Source organism: Cimex lectularius, unplaced genomic scaffold (assembly GCF_000648675.2).
Source record: "Cimex lectularius strain Harlan isolate CLEC.00 unplaced genomic scaffold, Clec_2.1 scaffold129, whole genome shotgun sequence".
Taxonomy (NCBI): domain Eukaryota; kingdom Metazoa; phylum Arthropoda; class Insecta; order Hemiptera; family Cimicidae; genus Cimex; species Cimex lectularius.
The window spans coordinates 459,824-478,387 of NW_019392715.1; the positions used below are offsets into that span (position 1 = coordinate 459,824).

The window sequence follows — 18,564 nt, forward strand, 5'->3', positions numbered from 1 at the left end:
GTGTCGTGTTGAGAGTGCCAGTGAGATTTTGCTATTTTGAAGGGGTGGGGAAGGATTTCGGTAAAGAAAAGACATTTTTGTATAAGGCGTCGGCTTCTTTGAGGTGAAAGGAGCCGACGAAGGGAGAAAAATGTGTTGGTAATGGTTCGGCCAAATTATCCTTTCAGGATTATATAGAAAGGGGTAAATAGGAAAAGGAAAAGCTTAATTCAAGCTTAATTGTTGGACAATTAGACTATGAAAAATATTTCATGTATGGAATGCAATGTGATGATATAGGTATGTTATCTGTATTGAATTTGATTAATGATATCGGCGTAGCTGCGACTGAGTTTACATGTACCTGTTCTGTAATTGATGCTGTTTATCTCTGTTGATATAAACCATTTCTAAGAAATTACGTTTAGGTTTGTTTTGTTCTGTAATTAATGCTGTGTTTATCTCTGTTGATATAAACCATTTCTAAGAAATTACGTTTATGTTTGCTTTGTTCTGTGTGTAATACTTTTGGATTTTTGAAGTGTTGGTGTTCAAAATGGTGGGTCGCGAGTGCAGTAGGATTTTGCTTAGGTTTTTTGCAATCATAGATGTTGCTTTACTCTCTTGTCCAGATATTGGGATGTAAGACCGATGTAAGTTGCCGGACAGTTTAAACAGTTGATCTTGTAGATTACGACAGATTTATTTGTTATTGGTGTGGGATCTTTAATTTTGGAAAAATGTATGTTGAATAATTGATGCTGTGTTTATCTCAAAATCTTCAAAATCCAAGGTAGTATATCTTAGATAGTCATAAAACAGCAATATCTCACTGGCACTCTCAACACGACACGCAAGAATGGCACACTTACGCAGAAAACAAACACTGTGAGTGAGTAGAAATACTTTGATTGAATATAAAAAAATATATTTTTTGCATTGTATATATTCACTTTTTTCCACATCCTACATGTTTTTGTTAAATTTAAACAATGTTTGTAAATCCCAGTCCCTGAAGATGATCTCAATAAAGATCGAAACGTGGCACCATAAAGAAAATGTTTTCTGCAACCTATATCACACCAGACCGCACCTCACTATTTCTAAATAAATATGATTAACTGTCACTAATCACCACACATTTCAATTTTATGCTGATAGAGGACGGTTTTGACGTGTTTTATATTATCTTTCACAGATTCGCTGAAGACAAAAATGTTATTGATATTCAAGACAAAATCGAATTGCAAATCTCCGAACAATATTTCGATAAGCTATGAGAACCCGCTAATGAATTGTAGAAAGGGATCCTGGTGTAATTAAAGCAACTATATCATGTTGAAAATGCTGTTAATTTTTTACCAGCTAAGGAGAAATTACCTGGTGATATATTTTCTTTGTTTAATTGAAGAAACGCTGATTTAATCGATTTAAATATATTTAACATAACAGTCGTGGGTAACTTGGATCTTTCTTGTGTGAGTGGCTGCTTCACTGACTACCCCAAATACCCCATATACTGCTTCAATAAGTGAAGATAAATTAATTAAAACTGGAAATAATTATAGTCTTTTTATGTACAAATTAATGTATTTTACTTATAAATTCTAAAGATAAATAACATTAATATTTTGTTAAGATTACAGGATATCCGATTCCTGATGCTAGATGGTCCAGGGGGCAAGAAGACATCGAAGATGTAGGACGCATCATGGTGGAAAGGGACGACGACATTTATCGTCTTACGATATGCGATGCGACAAAAGACGACAATGGACTGTACTGTTTGGAAGCGGTCAACAGTGAAGGAAGGGCTACTTGTTACTGTTTTGTCAGCGTGGAAACGAAACCAGACCTCACTGGGATTGACGATTCTATTTATAGGTTTGCGCCTCTAAACAATACTAATAATAAATAATTCTTCTTTTTACACATCGATTCTAGAAGAAAAATTATTGATCGGGAACAATTTTTATTTTAAGATTGAATTATAAATGTGCTAATTGCAGAAATCAGGCTTAATGCAATTTGGACAGTACGTACTTGCTTAATATGAACGCAAACATGACCATCTTGTATTAATTGATCAAGTCTGAACACTTCAATAAACAAGATATTTTTAATACTTTTATTTGTTATTTACAAGTGCAAATATTGTATTAAGTAAATAACATTATTTTCATTTTTTATGTGGTTTGATTAGCATTGGGTCCTGTAGGAACGGGTTGGAATCAAAAAACTAGCACGAAAAAATTTCATATTCTCAAATTATTTTAGCTTATTCTGTTCATTAATTCACTATTTTCGTGGTCCGCTTGACCAATTAATACATGACAATTAATTAAGGTTTTTAGTTGAGATGAAAAAAAGTTAATGGCACGAGAGGGATTCGAACCCACGANGAGCAGCGGCGTATCTAGCCGAAGGTCGTGGGTTCGAATCCCTCTCGTGCCATTAACTTTTTTTCATCTCAACTAAAAACCTTAATTAATTGTCACTTATTCTGTTCATTAAAAAAGTATAGAAGAAGATTACATTTTTTATTTCATAGAAAAAATTTAACATAATTCATAGAAATAGATTTTTATTTTTATATTTGTCTTAAGGAGACCAGTAGATGTAGAAAAAGCTCCTGAGTTTACACTGCCCCTCAGAGATAGAGTAGTGGATGTGTTTTCAACTGTCATGCTGAGTTGCTATGTCACCGGCAACCCTAAGCCTTCCGTAACATGGAAAAATAACAATGACACACTTCTTTCAACATCAGGTTTTTATTTTATCTTTTAACAAAACCAAGTTAAAATTATTTCTTTAAAATCACAAGAAAAGTAAATATTTTTTAGGAAATGTCACGATACTAAGTGATGGCCATTATCATAGTATTGAGATAGAAAAAGTAAAACCTGAAGACTGCGGAGAATACAGCTGCATTGCAGAAAACAGTCAAGGCTATGTATCAACGTCTTGCTGTTTGAACATAGAGGGGCCGATCGAACCGCCGGAGTTTCTGCACAAACTGGAAGAGACAAAGGAAGTATCGGAAGGCAGCACGATGAGGCTATCAGCGATGGTTTTGATTTCACCACTACGACCAACAATTACATGGTGAGATATCAATAATGGCCAGCAAAAATAAATTAATCCATATCACTTTCAAGGAGCCGAGACGGTGTTGAACTGAGGCCTAGGAAAGAGAGAGTGATGACTTATTCGGCAGATGGTACAGTTGAGCTTTGCATTGCTTATTTGATGGTATCGGACACCGCTGTTTACACATGTACAGCAACAACCCCTGCGGGATCTGCGACCACTTCTTGTACAGTACATGTAATCAGGCGACCCGCTTCTCCATCAAAGGAGAAATACTCTTGCATACCGTAAATATATTTATTCTTGCTTTTGTATAAACGATCTGTACCACTCTATGACCAAATAGCATCCGGTGCATATTTTATTCATTTTTTCTCTGTTTGTAAAGGAGGCATTCGATTTGCGTTTTAGGAGGTTGATATGATATGTATGACGTGGTGTGATAAGTTTTCAATTGTCGTTTTACATTAAAAGTTTATACAATAGTTAGAAACACACTTGTGAAACATACTTAAATGGTTATTCCTTTTCAATAAAAAATTTAAATATGAAAGGTTGTTTCAGTTTGCATAATCGTTGAAAAAATCATGAATATAATAGTTTAAAATAATAAATTTAGAGAAGATTATTTGGCCATAAATCACAATATATTTTTATTAGACTTAATTAAGAATTCTTATGGATTTGCAAATGATTTCAGGTATTCCAAAAAGCCTTTATTCGTAATGAAGCCATGCTGTACAGATGTAGTCGAAGGAGACACAGTAAAGTTCAGAGTTCAAGTTGTCGGCGACCCCAATCCTCGTGTCATATGGTACAGAGATAACCTCAAGGTATGTCGAAAACTTTGTTGTCTTTTTGATAAATCCAACCGAAATGAAACAGACGGAGGACGTCGGCCGGCCATTAGGTGTGCTAGGCTGAAGACATTTCGAGCTTTTTTTTGGCCGACCCCCGCAAGTTTTTTTCCGGTTATGTCCACTATCTAAAAACTCACTATATCCCAACATAATTATAACTGAAGATTTCAACGCGTATCGGAGGTCTGTGATAAACTTTTCCTTGAAAATTGGCGGTTCTCCCTTAATCCTACATGAGTTCCCTTTGCACCCTCGGCAACCACTTGGCTTAGCCCAATCGTATCAGGCTCTCCAGTATGATTACTGGCTTCCTCCCAGCTCCCTGCTTTCTTTCTCTCTTCCCACGCCCTGATTTTATTTACTGACAATATTCCCACCCCACGTCTAAAACAATTATATACCGACCCATTGAATCTTTAAACCTTTGAGGCCATAAAACCTGATCTAGAAGCAATTTACTGGGACTTAGTTTATCATGGTTCATCCATATAGTCTATGGTCGGCTTCTTAACCTAAGATCTTGAATAAGCACGCTTCTATAAAAACTTCCACAATCCGTCACCCCCTGCTCCCTGGATGAACCAGGTAATCAAAATGCTAACAAAAAGTCATGAAGCTGCAAAAAGGGGCTTTCGGAGCGCTAAATATTCTGACGACTATTCCTCTTTTCGAAACTTACCACACCAGATGCTAGATCAAAATAGAAACTTCTCCGAACACACTTGGCTTATGTCAACCTACTAGCGCATCCACTTCTTATCCAGACACTCCTGATAATCTGAACTCCCATTTGTATCTGCTACCTATAGGTTCTTTTCGCACCTTAAGCTGCAAATCCACCATTAGACGTCCCAAAGCACAGTTTTTCCAGGATGCCCTCACCACCACACCAGATGCTAGTTCAAAATAGAACCTTCTTCGAACACACTCGGTTTATGTGAACCTACTAGCGCATCCTCTTCTTATCCAGTCACTCCCAATAATCTGAACTCCCATTTGGTATCTGCTATAGTTCTATAGTTAACTATAGTTCTTCCTCTTCCAATGCAAAAACAATAAAATTATCAACAGGGCCACCCTATAATTATTCAAATTTCTTCTTTTCCTATCTAACCCCTGCTGCTTTTGTTAACGCAATATGAAAAGCCCATATTAAGGCTATAATACCTGACGCTTCCCGAACAAATTGTTAAACTTTCTAAAACTATGCCTCCCAGTCATACTACGAGCCCCACTACTTATCCACAAAGATTTCTTCCGAAATTCCGTTTTTCTTTTATCCTGGAACAAAGCCCTTGTGCAATAAAACTCCCAACCCACTTCTCCTAACGATGGCCGACCCAAATCTATCTAACCTGTCCAAACCCCTTGAAAATGTGGTTTATTGTCATATCACCAATTATCTAGCAAATTTCCCACACACCCGCTCCAATCCGGCTTCCGACATTTCTCCACCCATTCGACTTAGTTAAAATTACTAGTCACCTACACATCGCAGTAGACCAACAAAATATTATCAAACTAATTTTCATCATTCTCCAATCCAATGTTCCACTATTTCCTTACCTGCCGCTTTCAATTCTAATTGACACACATCCTCATTCCTACCCTTAACTTAAGGTTTCCTCAAAGCTCTAATATTTCCCCTCTTGTGTTCAGGATTTTCAATCCGCAAAGCCGCCGCCTTTACCTCTTATAAATCCCTCCTTTACAAACAATTTCATCTCCCTCCAAACAGACCCAATATAGTACACAATATTGTTTTTTTCCTATATAAAAAATCTTTTTTCCTTCCTTTTTTTAACATTTAAAAAACAGTTTGTGGTTATGATCGCACTGACAGAGCATTCTTTATTATTCTTTTGTATTATGTGGTTTATGTCAATTTATTTCAGTATATGTTAATGACAAACGTTTATTGTTTCAAGCGCGAAATTTATAAAAAAATTTGTTGACCTTATTATTCTTTGTCTCAGAATAAAGTATTTTCTCTCACGAGGTATTAAATACATACCTGCCGGGGTACAAAGCCTCACTTTTAAGTTAATAGCTTTAGTAATTAATTAAGGCTAATGGTTTGTGCACAGTCTGTTCCACAATAACTCGAAATGTCAAGGGAAAAAAGTATGAATGTTTTTCGTGCATTCAGTATGTTTATGACTGACACGAATTTTCGTCATGGAATAAAAAGCATTTAGTAATTACTGCCAAACAGGAGAGATTAACGACTAACTACCTGTTGGGTTTTGCGAACGAGATCAAATTTCTAAATTATGGCCTGTGCCAGCATTTAAGCCTAAAACTTCTAGGGTTGCGATTTTATGCATGGTTAGTTTTACTTCCGTTCCAACGTATATTTTTTATTGGGCCAATGATAAATGCCGATACACGTAATTTTTTATGATGTCTAGTTTCTCGTGAGACGAAACATTTTGATCCAACTTTCCAAGATAAGAGGATACAGATAAGAACTTAATTATTTCAAAGAGCAAGATCTCATCAATGTCCATTTGACGAAAGCTGTTTTGACGCTAAATTCAACGGGGCAAACTGTTTTTAATTTGGAGCAACGGTTCTGAAGTTATTCGCAAAAAACGGAAAAACGACAACCTCTCCACATTTTGCAATAATTTCCTCAACAACAAACAAGACCCTGTGGATGTAGCTTATTAAAGCGCGATTCAGCCTGGTGAAAATTTTGGCCCAGAAATGCAAACTTAAAGAAATTAATATTTAATAAAAAATAGAGGTAGATCGAAACTTTTTGATTTTGGGGTAAAATTAAAAAAAAATAAACACATTACAATCCATCTCACGACGCTTCCCAACCTACACGCCCAGCTAGATCTCAAGTTATTAATTTCAAATACGATAAAAGAAGAATGGAAAAACCGCTGGGCTCGGAAAAATAGAACTAACCCTGCCAAACTGTGGCAGGTTAGGAAGACGTCGGTCCCTGGTTCAAGGAAAATGGATCAAAAAGGGAAAAGGTCATACTGACAAGACTACACATAGGTCATACAAGAATTACGCACGGGCACCTTCTAGCAGGAAAGCGACCGCGTAGGTGACCATTATGCAACGATAGAGTAACAATCGAGCACCTTTACAATTGTAGAAGGCTCGACGTTTATAGGCAATATTTTGGAATATCGTCGGACCTGTGCGTAGTCTTGGGGCACGGCAGCGGGCACAAATCGCTGTACCGGTACCTCAGGGCTACAGGGATTTTCAAATGTATATAGTTTATGTGTGTTTGTGCTGTGCTTGTGTTTGTGTGAAGTGTTTGTGTCGGGTTAATATATTAGGATGAAACTAATTTATGAAAGGAAGGGGTTGCTTATAGCCCCGCCTAGAGGAACATCGAGTACTCTGGGGTGAGTGTGTGATGTCTGGAGAGCAAAAGTGAGTTATTAGCGCGAATGGAGTGGGCTCGACCCCGCCCCGAGGAATATCGAGTACTCTGGGGGAGTGAATGTCACCAGACCTCTATATTTCTATCGAGTGTTGGTTTGTGTTAATTTATTGTTTATTTTTATAAATTTTTAATTTATTTTGCCTGTTGTTTATATTTTACTTTATTGGAATGAATTCACAACTTGAACACCCTATCAAAAAATTCTCAGTTCAGATTTTTCGTACATTATTTCATTCAGTAGGGACCAGTACCATCAGAAAACAGTAACATTCGATTTGGGTGGAAAGCAGTAAATTAGACAAAATTCAAATGTTTCATGAATCGGACTAGGGTTGGTCTAATGTGAATACGATCACCAACAAACGAGGTTTGTAACGGAGAATTTTTCGATAGGGTGTTCAACTTGTGAATTTTCGATAAAAATGTCAGAAATGGTGAATTTTGTGTACACCTTCACCTCCTAACTTCGAAAAATCGCCAAAAAAGAAATTTTCTGCCGATCAGGCTGGTTTTAATTTCATTCGACGCAGAAATGAATCCTCTATAGATGTTGTTTCGAGATGTTTTATGGTCAGGCTAACGGTTTACTAACAATTTCACGAATAAGGTCAAAAAACGTGGTTTTTCATGGTTTTTTGCCTGTAGCGCGGAACTGAAGGGTTTGCGGAAACAGGTTCATAGGACCTTTTTTACTCAGCGTTCAATTTCCTAAAAGATCTGGAAGTGTGGCTGAAACGATTGGGGCCACCCTGTAGAATTCTATATTGTGTACCGCAAGCATCCAAAACTTCATAATATATTACGATTAATTAAGGTTTTTAGTTGAGATAAAAAAGTCAATGGCACGAGCGGGATTCGAACCCACGACCTTCGGCTTGATACGCCGCTGCTCTACCACTTGAGCTATCGTGACCTCGATCCACTCGGACACCAACTTCCCATCTCAACCCCACCTTTTGAATTTTCCCTCCTTTTTGCCATTTTTCAAATGTCGTGTAATCGGATTGGATTCTCGACGACAAATGAAATGGCCACGGAGAGCTTTAGTGAAGTACACTTCATTTTCAATCATTAAATTCACTAATTTCGTGGTCCGCTTGACCAATTATATATTACCATTAATTAAGGTTTTTAGTTGAGATGAAGCGGACCACGAAATTAGTGAACTTCTTAATATAATCGAACGAAATTGTATATACGTTGACCACTAAATATGACTATTATGTGAACACTTCATACCTAGAAAATAAAAGCCATAACCATTTAACAATTTACCATTTCTAGATAGTATTTAATATCAAACAGAAATATTTATCTTTAATTCTCATTTGATAAAAAGGTGTTCTATATAGACGTCGATAGTGTAATCCTATGGTTCGTCATCGGCTTGTATCGTTTTGAGGTCGATGATACAATGTGAAAGCTTTTCTATCTGTGTGGATGGTTACGATTTTATCAATTAAAATTCCTACGAGAAATCATACTGATTTCTTGAAAACTTAAAACGCCACATTTTTCCTGGTATGATAGAAGGAGGAATATCTTTTGATATTGAAAAACAGGCAATAAATATGAATATAAACATTTCATTATAAATATCCCAGGAATCAATTAGATGAATGTTGTTTTAATCTATGGAACGCGCATCGAACCACAACTTCAAAAGCAGATGCACGAACTACCTTCCATGTATAAATCTTCTATCGGGTGAATTAGTGTGTAAGTTTTATGTTAAATAAAGCATTTTTAACTCTGTTTCTCAAATTGAAATTCTAACTTAAAAAGATTTAGGGTGAGTTTAACTATTGTTGGTTCTCTATATTATTTTACTGGATGAGGGAAAAAATATTGTTTGCCTAGTTTCTAATGAACCAAAACGTTTCGATCTATCTTTATTTGTTTATTTAAGATGAAATCCTTTAAGTTTGTATTTGTGGACAAAAAATTTTCACCAGGCTGAATCGAGCTTTAATACCATACATCCATCTTGTTAATCCATATTATTTGGGGAAATTATTGCAAAATGTGGGAAGTTTTTGTGTTTGTTTGAAAATAGATTTTTGCGAATAACATAAGAACCGTTGCTCCAAATTAAAAACAGCTTGCGCCGTTGAATTTAGCGTCAAAACACCTTTCGTAAAATGTGCATTGATATATTGTCAATAATTACATCGTTCCAATTTAAGATCACAATGATTGGTGAATAATTAAGATTAAAAGCAAAACATTATATCGTTGCTAACAAACTATTATACAAAAATGAACATGAAGACAATTTACACTAATTATGAATGGATGTTGCAACATCGGTACTTTGAGCATTGACGAGCTTCCTTATACCCAAACAGGACAAACGTTTGTACTACACTGAGTCTTTTCTAGGGATGGTCTTTTTTTATTTTCCCTATTTCACACCTCATGGGTGTTCCACCGGGCCGCTGTAGAAGAATATCTTGCCATTTGAAATAGTTAGGTTCTTTTCCGATACGGAAGATACCTTTTACCTTAAAAAGTTAAAACAAAACGTTTTGTCTCATACCAAACTAGATATGAAATAAAAATTAATGTGTATCGGGGTTTTTATTGCCACAATAAAAACGTAGGTTGCACCAGAACTTAAACTAACCATGTATAAAATAGCAACCGTAGAGTTTCTGGGTTTAAATGCTGGCAAGGACCATAATTTAGAATAATATGAAAAAAGTTTCTGCTATAAAGTGGTTTGACTTTGATTCATTACGACCTAAATAATTAGCAAACTATTATTTAAACAAACATTTTATAACAAAATATTAATTTTATATTATAAATGTAATTTCGAGCTGATAAACCTACTCGTAAAAAACTGAATGGACAGTGTAAAATTTAAATACTTGTCATCTTAATCGGAAGCAGGTGGAAATATATTCCTTCTCACAAGGGCTACTTGTGAAAGGAGAATAATACAAAAGAATCTGTAAGAATTGTAACCCAAGATATACAAAAGATACAGATGGGGAAACAACCCGTTTTAATTAAAAATCGGAACAGGGACTCAACGACCCCGATGGACTGTCTGAATGTAGGGTGCCGAGCCTACTCGCTCCCTGTAAGGGGCCAAGGCGCGGTAATCCTATACCAAGTGTGAAACACTGAGCTTATTTACTCTATAAGGTAGACTCCTGAGCGAGATTTGCCTCAAAAGCGTATCAGTCGGGTATGGCCTATCCTCGGACGGGTGAGCACGATTCTTTCCTTGAGTTCAGACCATCAGGCCATCCTCAGTCGTGCCCTTGGCATCCGGCCCATTGACACTGTCACAGTTCTTTTATTGTATTTTGCACTGCTCTTACCCGGCCTATTGTAATATATTATTAACATTGCTTTCGAAAGGAAAAATTCTATAATTATTATTTTACAACTGCATTTTTTAGAATTGGAATTAGCCTTCACTTTAGACTTTTCACTTATTGCAATGTTGGCAGACTGGGGTCAGACCTCGCTCTCTTATTTTCGACAATAAAGTTGCTTATTTAGTAAGTAGTCTGTTATCGATCCTGGAATGGGGTTGAATTTATCTAATTGATTGAGTATATCAAATAGTACGTGAGGCAGAAAAGGGAAATGATTACATCTAATCTTATCGGAACGACAGGTAAACAACAAACAAGACGTGCAACGGGAATATGCATATTAAACAATAAACAATTAAATTGGTAAACAAACCTAAATAAAATTTTAAAAATTATAGTAGGTAGAGAAACGGACACCTCGGCAAGGAAGTAGGGGAAATGATTATTCGTCAGTGTTTGCTACTGATTTGCCAAGGAATAGGCAATATATATATNTCAATATTTTTTTGGAGCGTTACAGGATTTGTAGACAGGAAAACCACATCGTCTGCGTACATTAGTATACTGACTGACACGTCACCAATGCGAACGCCACCATCAAGTACAGAGGGAAGGTCATCTAGAAAGAGAGAGAACAAGAGAGGACTTAGCAAACAACCCTGCCTGACACCTGAGTCCACCCGAAAAAACTCCGAGACTCCATTGCGCCCATGCACCGCTGATAAACAGTTGGAGTACAACGATTTTAAAATATTTATAAATTTGGTAGAGGCACCTAAATTACAAAGTTTGAAGTAGAGGGCTCTCCGGTCAACACTGTCAAAGGCGGCTTTAAAATCCACAAATAGGCAATATAACTTTTGACCTCTTTTTAAAAATCTCAGATTGATAATGTTCATTAAGGTAAATAAATTATCAATGGTGGAATATCCGCGTCTAAAGCCCGACTGAAATTCACTTAGAAGTTCATGTTTTTCAACAAATTTTTCTAATCGACGAAGTAGTAAACCCGAAAATATTTTTGATACAGAGTCTAAACAAGAAATCCCCCTATAATTTGAGACATCATTGATGTCCCCTTGTTTAAAAAGAGGGAAAATAATTGACTTGGCAAAACTGGGAGGTGTTCCTCCTCTTTCATAAATATAGTTGAAAAAAGATAGTAGTTTCTCGTGAAAGATATCGGGAGCGTTTTTGTAAAATTCATACACCACGCGATCTGGACCCGGAGCTTTTCTATTTTTTAAACCGTTAATGACAGATGCTAACTCCTTAAATGAGAATGGTGAATCCAAGACAGGCGATTGCCGACAAGGTTGGCATAAGAAAGCACAGAATGGACTGAAGCGGGATTAAGCAGTTTTTGGAAATGAGAAACCCAATTACTCATTAGGATGGAATTTCCACACATAAAATTTTTAAATTTAAAAGTATTAATCAATTGCCATAAATCCTTTGAGTTCTTGACATTATTAAATTGAAACGCTAAAAAAGTATAAAATTGTTTCTTTGTATTCTGACAGAGAGATTTATATGCCTTATTTGCAAAAAGATAAGCATTTCTAACAACAACTGAATTAGATTTACGAAAATGTTTAAGGAGATTGAATAATCTAGATCTGGCATGCATACAGTTATAATTATACCATGGTTTTTTTCTCACACTTCTTATAAGAGAATTATTCCCAGGATGTGAGGGGCACGAGGATCTAATGGCAGTGACTAAAACGTCCACCCATTCTTGCGGATCAGAAGGAAACACTGAGACATTGTTTCGAATAAAGCTTAATCTGGATTTGTAAGAAGTTGACAGATTATCAGACCAAACTAACTGAGGAAGCAACGGAAGAATATTGTACGTAGCTGGAATTTGAAAATTAAATGTTATATCAATGGGATAGTGATCAGAAAAATGCACAGGAAGAACCTTAAAATCCTCAATCATAGGAATGATATCTAAAGAAACGCAGCTCAGGTCATTTACTGAAGAACCAACGGTGCTGATAAAGGTATACTCGCCCTCCACATCACCAGGAAATCACCCATTAAGAACAATTAAATCGTGATTATCACAGAGTTCCAAATATCTGCGGCCTCTTCCATTCAGAACCCAATCCTTCGACCGTCTAACTAACCTACATTTATAATTCCCAGGCACAATTTCCTCAGGGATAGATTGAGAATTACCAATTCTGACATTAAAATCACCGATCAGAATAAAACTTAAAGTCGAGTTGCTATTCAAAAACATAGATAAATTTTGAAAATGAGCTTCCCAAAAATTACAATTTAAATAAATTGGCAATATATAATATCCTTTGAGCGAAGACTTAACATAGACCACATCCTTACCGTCAATACTGGCGAAACTAACCAGACTCCCACACAATGCAGACCTAATACCATAAATTTCGCCTCCAATAGCTCTGCCAAACTTGGAACTTCTGTGAGCTGCAATACAATGCAAATTAAAATCAGCGAAATAACTTTTATAAAAATCAAAATTCTCTTCTGTTAAAAAAGTTTCCACCAACAAAAAAATATCAAAACTTCTAATGAAATTTAAAAAATGAGAATCATTTACTTAGTGAAGGAGCAGGACGTGTTGAAGAACTCTGGCTGACGGCGACATCTCAAGATGTAAACTTAGGACGTATATGATCAGGCGCTGAAGGGGGGGTGGTTGCAGGCTGCGACGGAACTCTGGAGAAGTAATCGGCTGGAAGGGAATTTGACAGTAAGGCTTCCACCAAATCTGAAAGGTCCAATCCTAGTAACTCCGTCACCTTTTTCACTCCGTCCTCATTTCCACACCTCAGACCGTTGGAATACGACCATCCAAATCTATGCCCTCTAATGAGTAGAGAATCATTAAGTAAGGATAATTTTTCGGCAGGGCTTCTACGCAAGATTTCTCTTCTTAACAAAATAAGTTTAGAGCGTTTTCTTCGAGTATTTTCAGAGAGGTCTTGGTGAATTATAAACCCTGTATTTTTAAGACATCTACAGGCTTTCAAGATGGTCAATTTGTCTGAAAAACGCACAAACGAGACCAAAAGAGGTCCTTGTTGAGCATTTCGGGAGCCCAGAAGNATATATATCATTCATCAAAGAAAATTAGAAATAATAGTACCAATATAAGAATTTAAGAAAAACAATGAATACTGACTTGTGCGAACATAATCAAAAACTGTAAACATAAAAGTTGAGAAATGGAAGGAAACAAGCTTTCTTTTGAAGTAAAAGGACCTAATAATATTGTGGACTGTGTAGGGTGTGTTTGGAGGGAGATGAGATGTTTGTACTGGAGGGATTTAAAAAGGTAAAGGAGGCGGCTTTACGGATTGCAAAGAAAGAGAATTCCAGAGATTGGAGGTTTTATGACGAAGATATAATATAGATAGGTGTAATATATAATAACATAGTATAATGTAACTTAAGGTAGGTATAATATAGGATATAATACAGTAATTTAGGATCTAATATATGAGCAGACGTTAAGAGAGTGAATAGAAGATTTGAAATGAAATAGAAAAAAAAAATAATATACCTGATGCCCTGATAATGCCCATAAAAATACTGACCACCTGGTTTTTGCACGAAAAAAAGTCCAACTTTTGGAATGCATATTTTTTTCATATTTTCTTTAAAGTCAGTCCTGCTCAGTTTTTAGAAAATTTTACGCTGAATAAGATGATTTTTTAATGTTTTCCTAGCTTCAGTTAATCATCAGTACATTCAAAAATTCTGGAACTTGTTAATTTTTGCACTTTTATTTTAAGAAATTTTCTTGGTGCAATTTTACCTTCTATAAGTTTTGTCCCGAGGACATTTTCGAAAAAGTAAATTAATTTTAAAAAATCGTGGTTGTTAATGGGTTCTGTCGATTACCCTGGAATGACGTGTTGAAACAATAGATTTATGTATGGTCAAATTGGGAGAGAGAGAGAGAGTGATTGGTTTGTTCCATGAGCACGTAAAAAACCACGATTTGCCCAAAAATCGCGAATATATAATGGTATCATATTATATGATCAAAATCTATCATCTCGGCGTGGTGAAAGTTGAGTTTTTTTTTGTTTTTTTTTTTGGTTAGATTTGGTTTAGAGGGTTTGGTTAGATATATACTTCATAAAACGTAATCATGTTAAAATGAAGGGTGACAGCGGTACGCGTGCGTTAATGTACCACATTCCCCACTTAGAGTTTCACACTTCCTTCTCGATCCCCACCAGAACTTGCAAGGAGTATCCGTCAGTCAGTCCTCCTCCGACCTGAAGTCGTGTTGTATCGATAACACATAACACCCAGGATAGCCCTTCCAAAGGTACGAGGAAAATAAAATTGTTATGCACTTATATTTATCAGCGCTTAAATTTTCAAAGCAAAGACAAAAGTTTAAAATTAGCAGATAATAAATTCCTACAATATTTAGTATACACTCTCAACGTATATTGTTATTCAAATGACACAGATTTGTACTAAATCTCATATTTTTTTGGGAACACGACGCGCCGGTGTTATCTGGGAAACATTGGATAAGATTACAGAATAGTAATATGTTACCCATTTTCAGCCGCGTTAGATATTTGCATTTACAATTAGTGAGCTTTGCCATTTTTACTGTTGGATGTAAGTTACACGAACTCGAAAAATAGAAATTTCTCTTAAATCTAGATGTTCGTGAGCTTTTAATACAAGAACAGTATTACAGGTTCTACAATCGTTACACCCAGATAAGTGACAGATATTGTATGGTTTGTTCAAATATACAAGTATACTTTTAACCGTAAACTAGAACAAACTGAACTGGGACATGTTTTACTAAGAAGAACTGTCGGTCCACTTTTGGTAAATATTGTATCAGGCGATCGTATTCTATTAACAAAACATTGTCAGAAAAGAGAAAGGGGGTAAAAGTTAATTGACGGTAAAAATTAATTTACCGTTCTTCTGCTAGAAAACTTTTACTCCCACAGTAGTCTTGGTGCACGTGATATTCAATGTATTTTGTTTTTAAAAAGTGACGTTTTTCTCCAAGTCAAGGATCTCGTGGTTTCGAGCCCCTTTCGTGAGACTAATTTTTCATCTTTACATAAAAATTATTATAGACTCATATACACTACTTTACAAATCAGTTTAGAAATGAATTATCCAGTAAAAAAATGTTCAAATCAAAATAACCATACTGGAAGATTCAAAGGAAGCCAAGAGTAACGTTTTTACGTTTCGTTAGTACATAATAAAAGTTGCCTTATGTAAATTAGCTAAAATAATTAACGTAATTCGTTTGAAGACGAGGTCATCAATAAACACATATAAATATATNTCGATATCCTAAAATGCTACTAACCTCTCGATAATACCCCAAGTTATCAACTAAAAAATAGACACAAAACATGCAATATATATATATATATCACCACCCGATAAAAAAAAGTCTGGTAAAGTACTCGACATTCGTGGGGGGGGCGAGGTTGAACCCATCCATTCTCGCTATGAATTAAATTACAATAAATAAACTTTAATACTAAGTTTATTCCCATTGAAAATATTTTTATCAACTTAAAAAACTAACGGCATTAAATATTGTATTAAAAGTAAACCTGGCCAGAAGATTGCAAATCTAATTTTTAAATATATTCAATAAATTCAAAGTGTAGTTTTCATGGAGGTTTAATCTCTTATTGTCACCTTATATCAAGTAAATATATATGTATATATATGATTGACATTACGACGATATAAAGTGTAATTTATATATAAGTGGGGAGTTTATGTGCCGACAAACAGCTGAGGTCATCGCGCGGCCCTCTGCGTGTTTTCCTTCTTTTTCTTTTCTTTCGCGCATATTTTGTTTTAAACTGCAGCCATTTGAGCGTCTCTGATTTCAAATATATACTACGTTGATATCCTAGAATGCTAGTCTCTCGTTTGTACCTCTGGTTTTCAAATACAGAATAGATACAAAACATACAATACATATATATACATCACCACAAACATAGATGTCTGGTCATATTCACTCCCCCAGAGTATTCGATATTCCTCGGGGAGGGGTTATAAGCAACCACTTCCTTTCACGCTAATAAATTACTTTTACTCTCCAGACGTCATACACTCACCTCAGAGGACTTGATATTCCTCGGGGCGGGGTTATAAACAATCCCGTCCTTTCACGCTAATAAATTACATTCATTACAATAAATTAACACTAACATAGCACTCGATAGAAACATAGAGGTCTTGTCACGTTCACTCCCCCAGAGTACTCGATATTCCTCGGGGCGGAGTTATAAGCAACCCCTTCCTTTCACGCTAATAAATTACTTTTACCCTCCAGACGTCACACTAACCCCAGAGTACTCGATATTCCTCGGGGCGGGGTTAAATCACCCCTTCCTTTCATGCTAATAAGTTACATTCATTCCAATCAATTAACATAAAGACAAACACAGACACAACACAAACACATAAAGCTATATACATTTAAAATTCCCTATAGCCCTGAGGTACCGGAACAGCGATCTGTGCCCGCTGCCGTGCCCCAAGACTATTCACAGGTCCGATGATATGCCAAAATATTGTCTACATAAATCAAGCCTTCTACAATTGAAGAGGTGCTCGAACGTTATTCTATCCTTACATAACGGAGGGGACGCGGTCGCTTTCCGGCCAGAAGGTGCCCGTGCGTTATTCTTGTATGCCCTATGCGTAGTCTTGTCAGTATGACCTTTTCCCTTTTCGAACCGTTACCGTTGGACCAGGGACCAACTTCTTCCTTAACCAAGTGCAATATAATTTATGTTATCATCATTATTTCGAATCTTTTGATATAGATTGCCAATTGAGTAATTTCTATGTAAGTACTTCGATTTAGAAAGAAACATTGCTCGTGGTTTTCGATTGCACTAGTTGGTAATCATTTGTACTGTATTAAACAATGTAAAATGTAAAAAGTTATATTTATACCATTTATATTTCAGCATTGACGGATTTTGTGTAGTGCAAACACGAAATTATTAAATATTATGATATGTTCTGGAAAAGTTGAAAATATAATACGCATTATAATACTTTTGAATGCAAGTTTATTATGGAGATATATGTATAGTTTAACTTTTTATGTTTTTTTTAGCTTTAAAATTAAAATTATACTTGTCAATTTTTGTTTTTAATATTCTACCATTGTACACTCAAATTCTATAAGCCAGATTCTCACAAGCTTTACTGAAGTTCTATTTTTAAGCTATGTTTAGATCCGGCACGGAGGCATAAATGAATCGTTACGCTGTCTTTCCACAAAACAAACCTTAGGAACGAATTACAAAATACAAATTTATACTATTTAACGAGTATAGTACCGTGTTTTATAAACAAAAGCTTTTGTAAGTACGGTCTCGAACTTCTTCTGCAATAAATACAACAATGCATAGCTACATAAATTATCATTTTGGCTAATATTGAATAAATAAATAATTGTTTCCTCTGTACAGGATCAGTGAGTCAGCTTTTTATCTAACGTATTGGTTAAGAATTCATCTTGAGTGCGCGTCTCGAAACACGGATGTTCTCTTATCTAAAACAAATTCAATGTCGTGTGTGAATACCTTGGCGTTTTATAAAGAGTCCGTTTAAAAGGTTTAGAGAATAATTTAATCATAATTGCTTAGAGAATCCAAGGAGGAGAAAAACAGCTGCCCAAACACAGACGTCATTATCATGTAAAACACTAACATTCCATTAAAGCCTAGCGGAGTTACATAGCTCCAGGGCCCGTCCGCATTTAAAAACACCGGGAGTTGGATAATATCGTCGGTCTTCGGCTCCTTTCAAAAGCTTTCTACTAATTCGTTATCGAATTACGAGTAAGACTGTTTGGTTA

The 18,564-nt window shown here is 35.8% G+C and overlaps 1 protein-coding gene across 6 annotated transcripts in view; it reads left to right on the forward strand.

The window, feature by feature from the left end:
- Positions 1 to 18,564, forward strand: part of LOC106665607 (myosin light chain kinase, smooth muscle-like) — a 94,271-nt gene that overhangs the window by 18,341 nt on the left and 57,366 nt on the right. For all 6 annotated transcript variants that reach the window (XM_014392108.2, XM_014392111.2, XM_014392109.2 and 3 more), the window contains exons 4-8: positions 1,619 to 1,863; positions 2,586 to 2,746; positions 2,823 to 3,084; positions 3,138 to 3,356; positions 3,770 to 3,902. In XM_014392108.2, the coding sequence (XP_014247594.1) occupies positions 1,619 to 1,863; positions 2,586 to 2,746; positions 2,823 to 3,084; positions 3,138 to 3,356; positions 3,770 to 3,902 (1,020 nt within the window). The remainder of the gene's footprint in view (positions 1 to 1,618; positions 1,864 to 2,585; positions 2,747 to 2,822; positions 3,085 to 3,137; positions 3,357 to 3,769; positions 3,903 to 18,564) is intronic.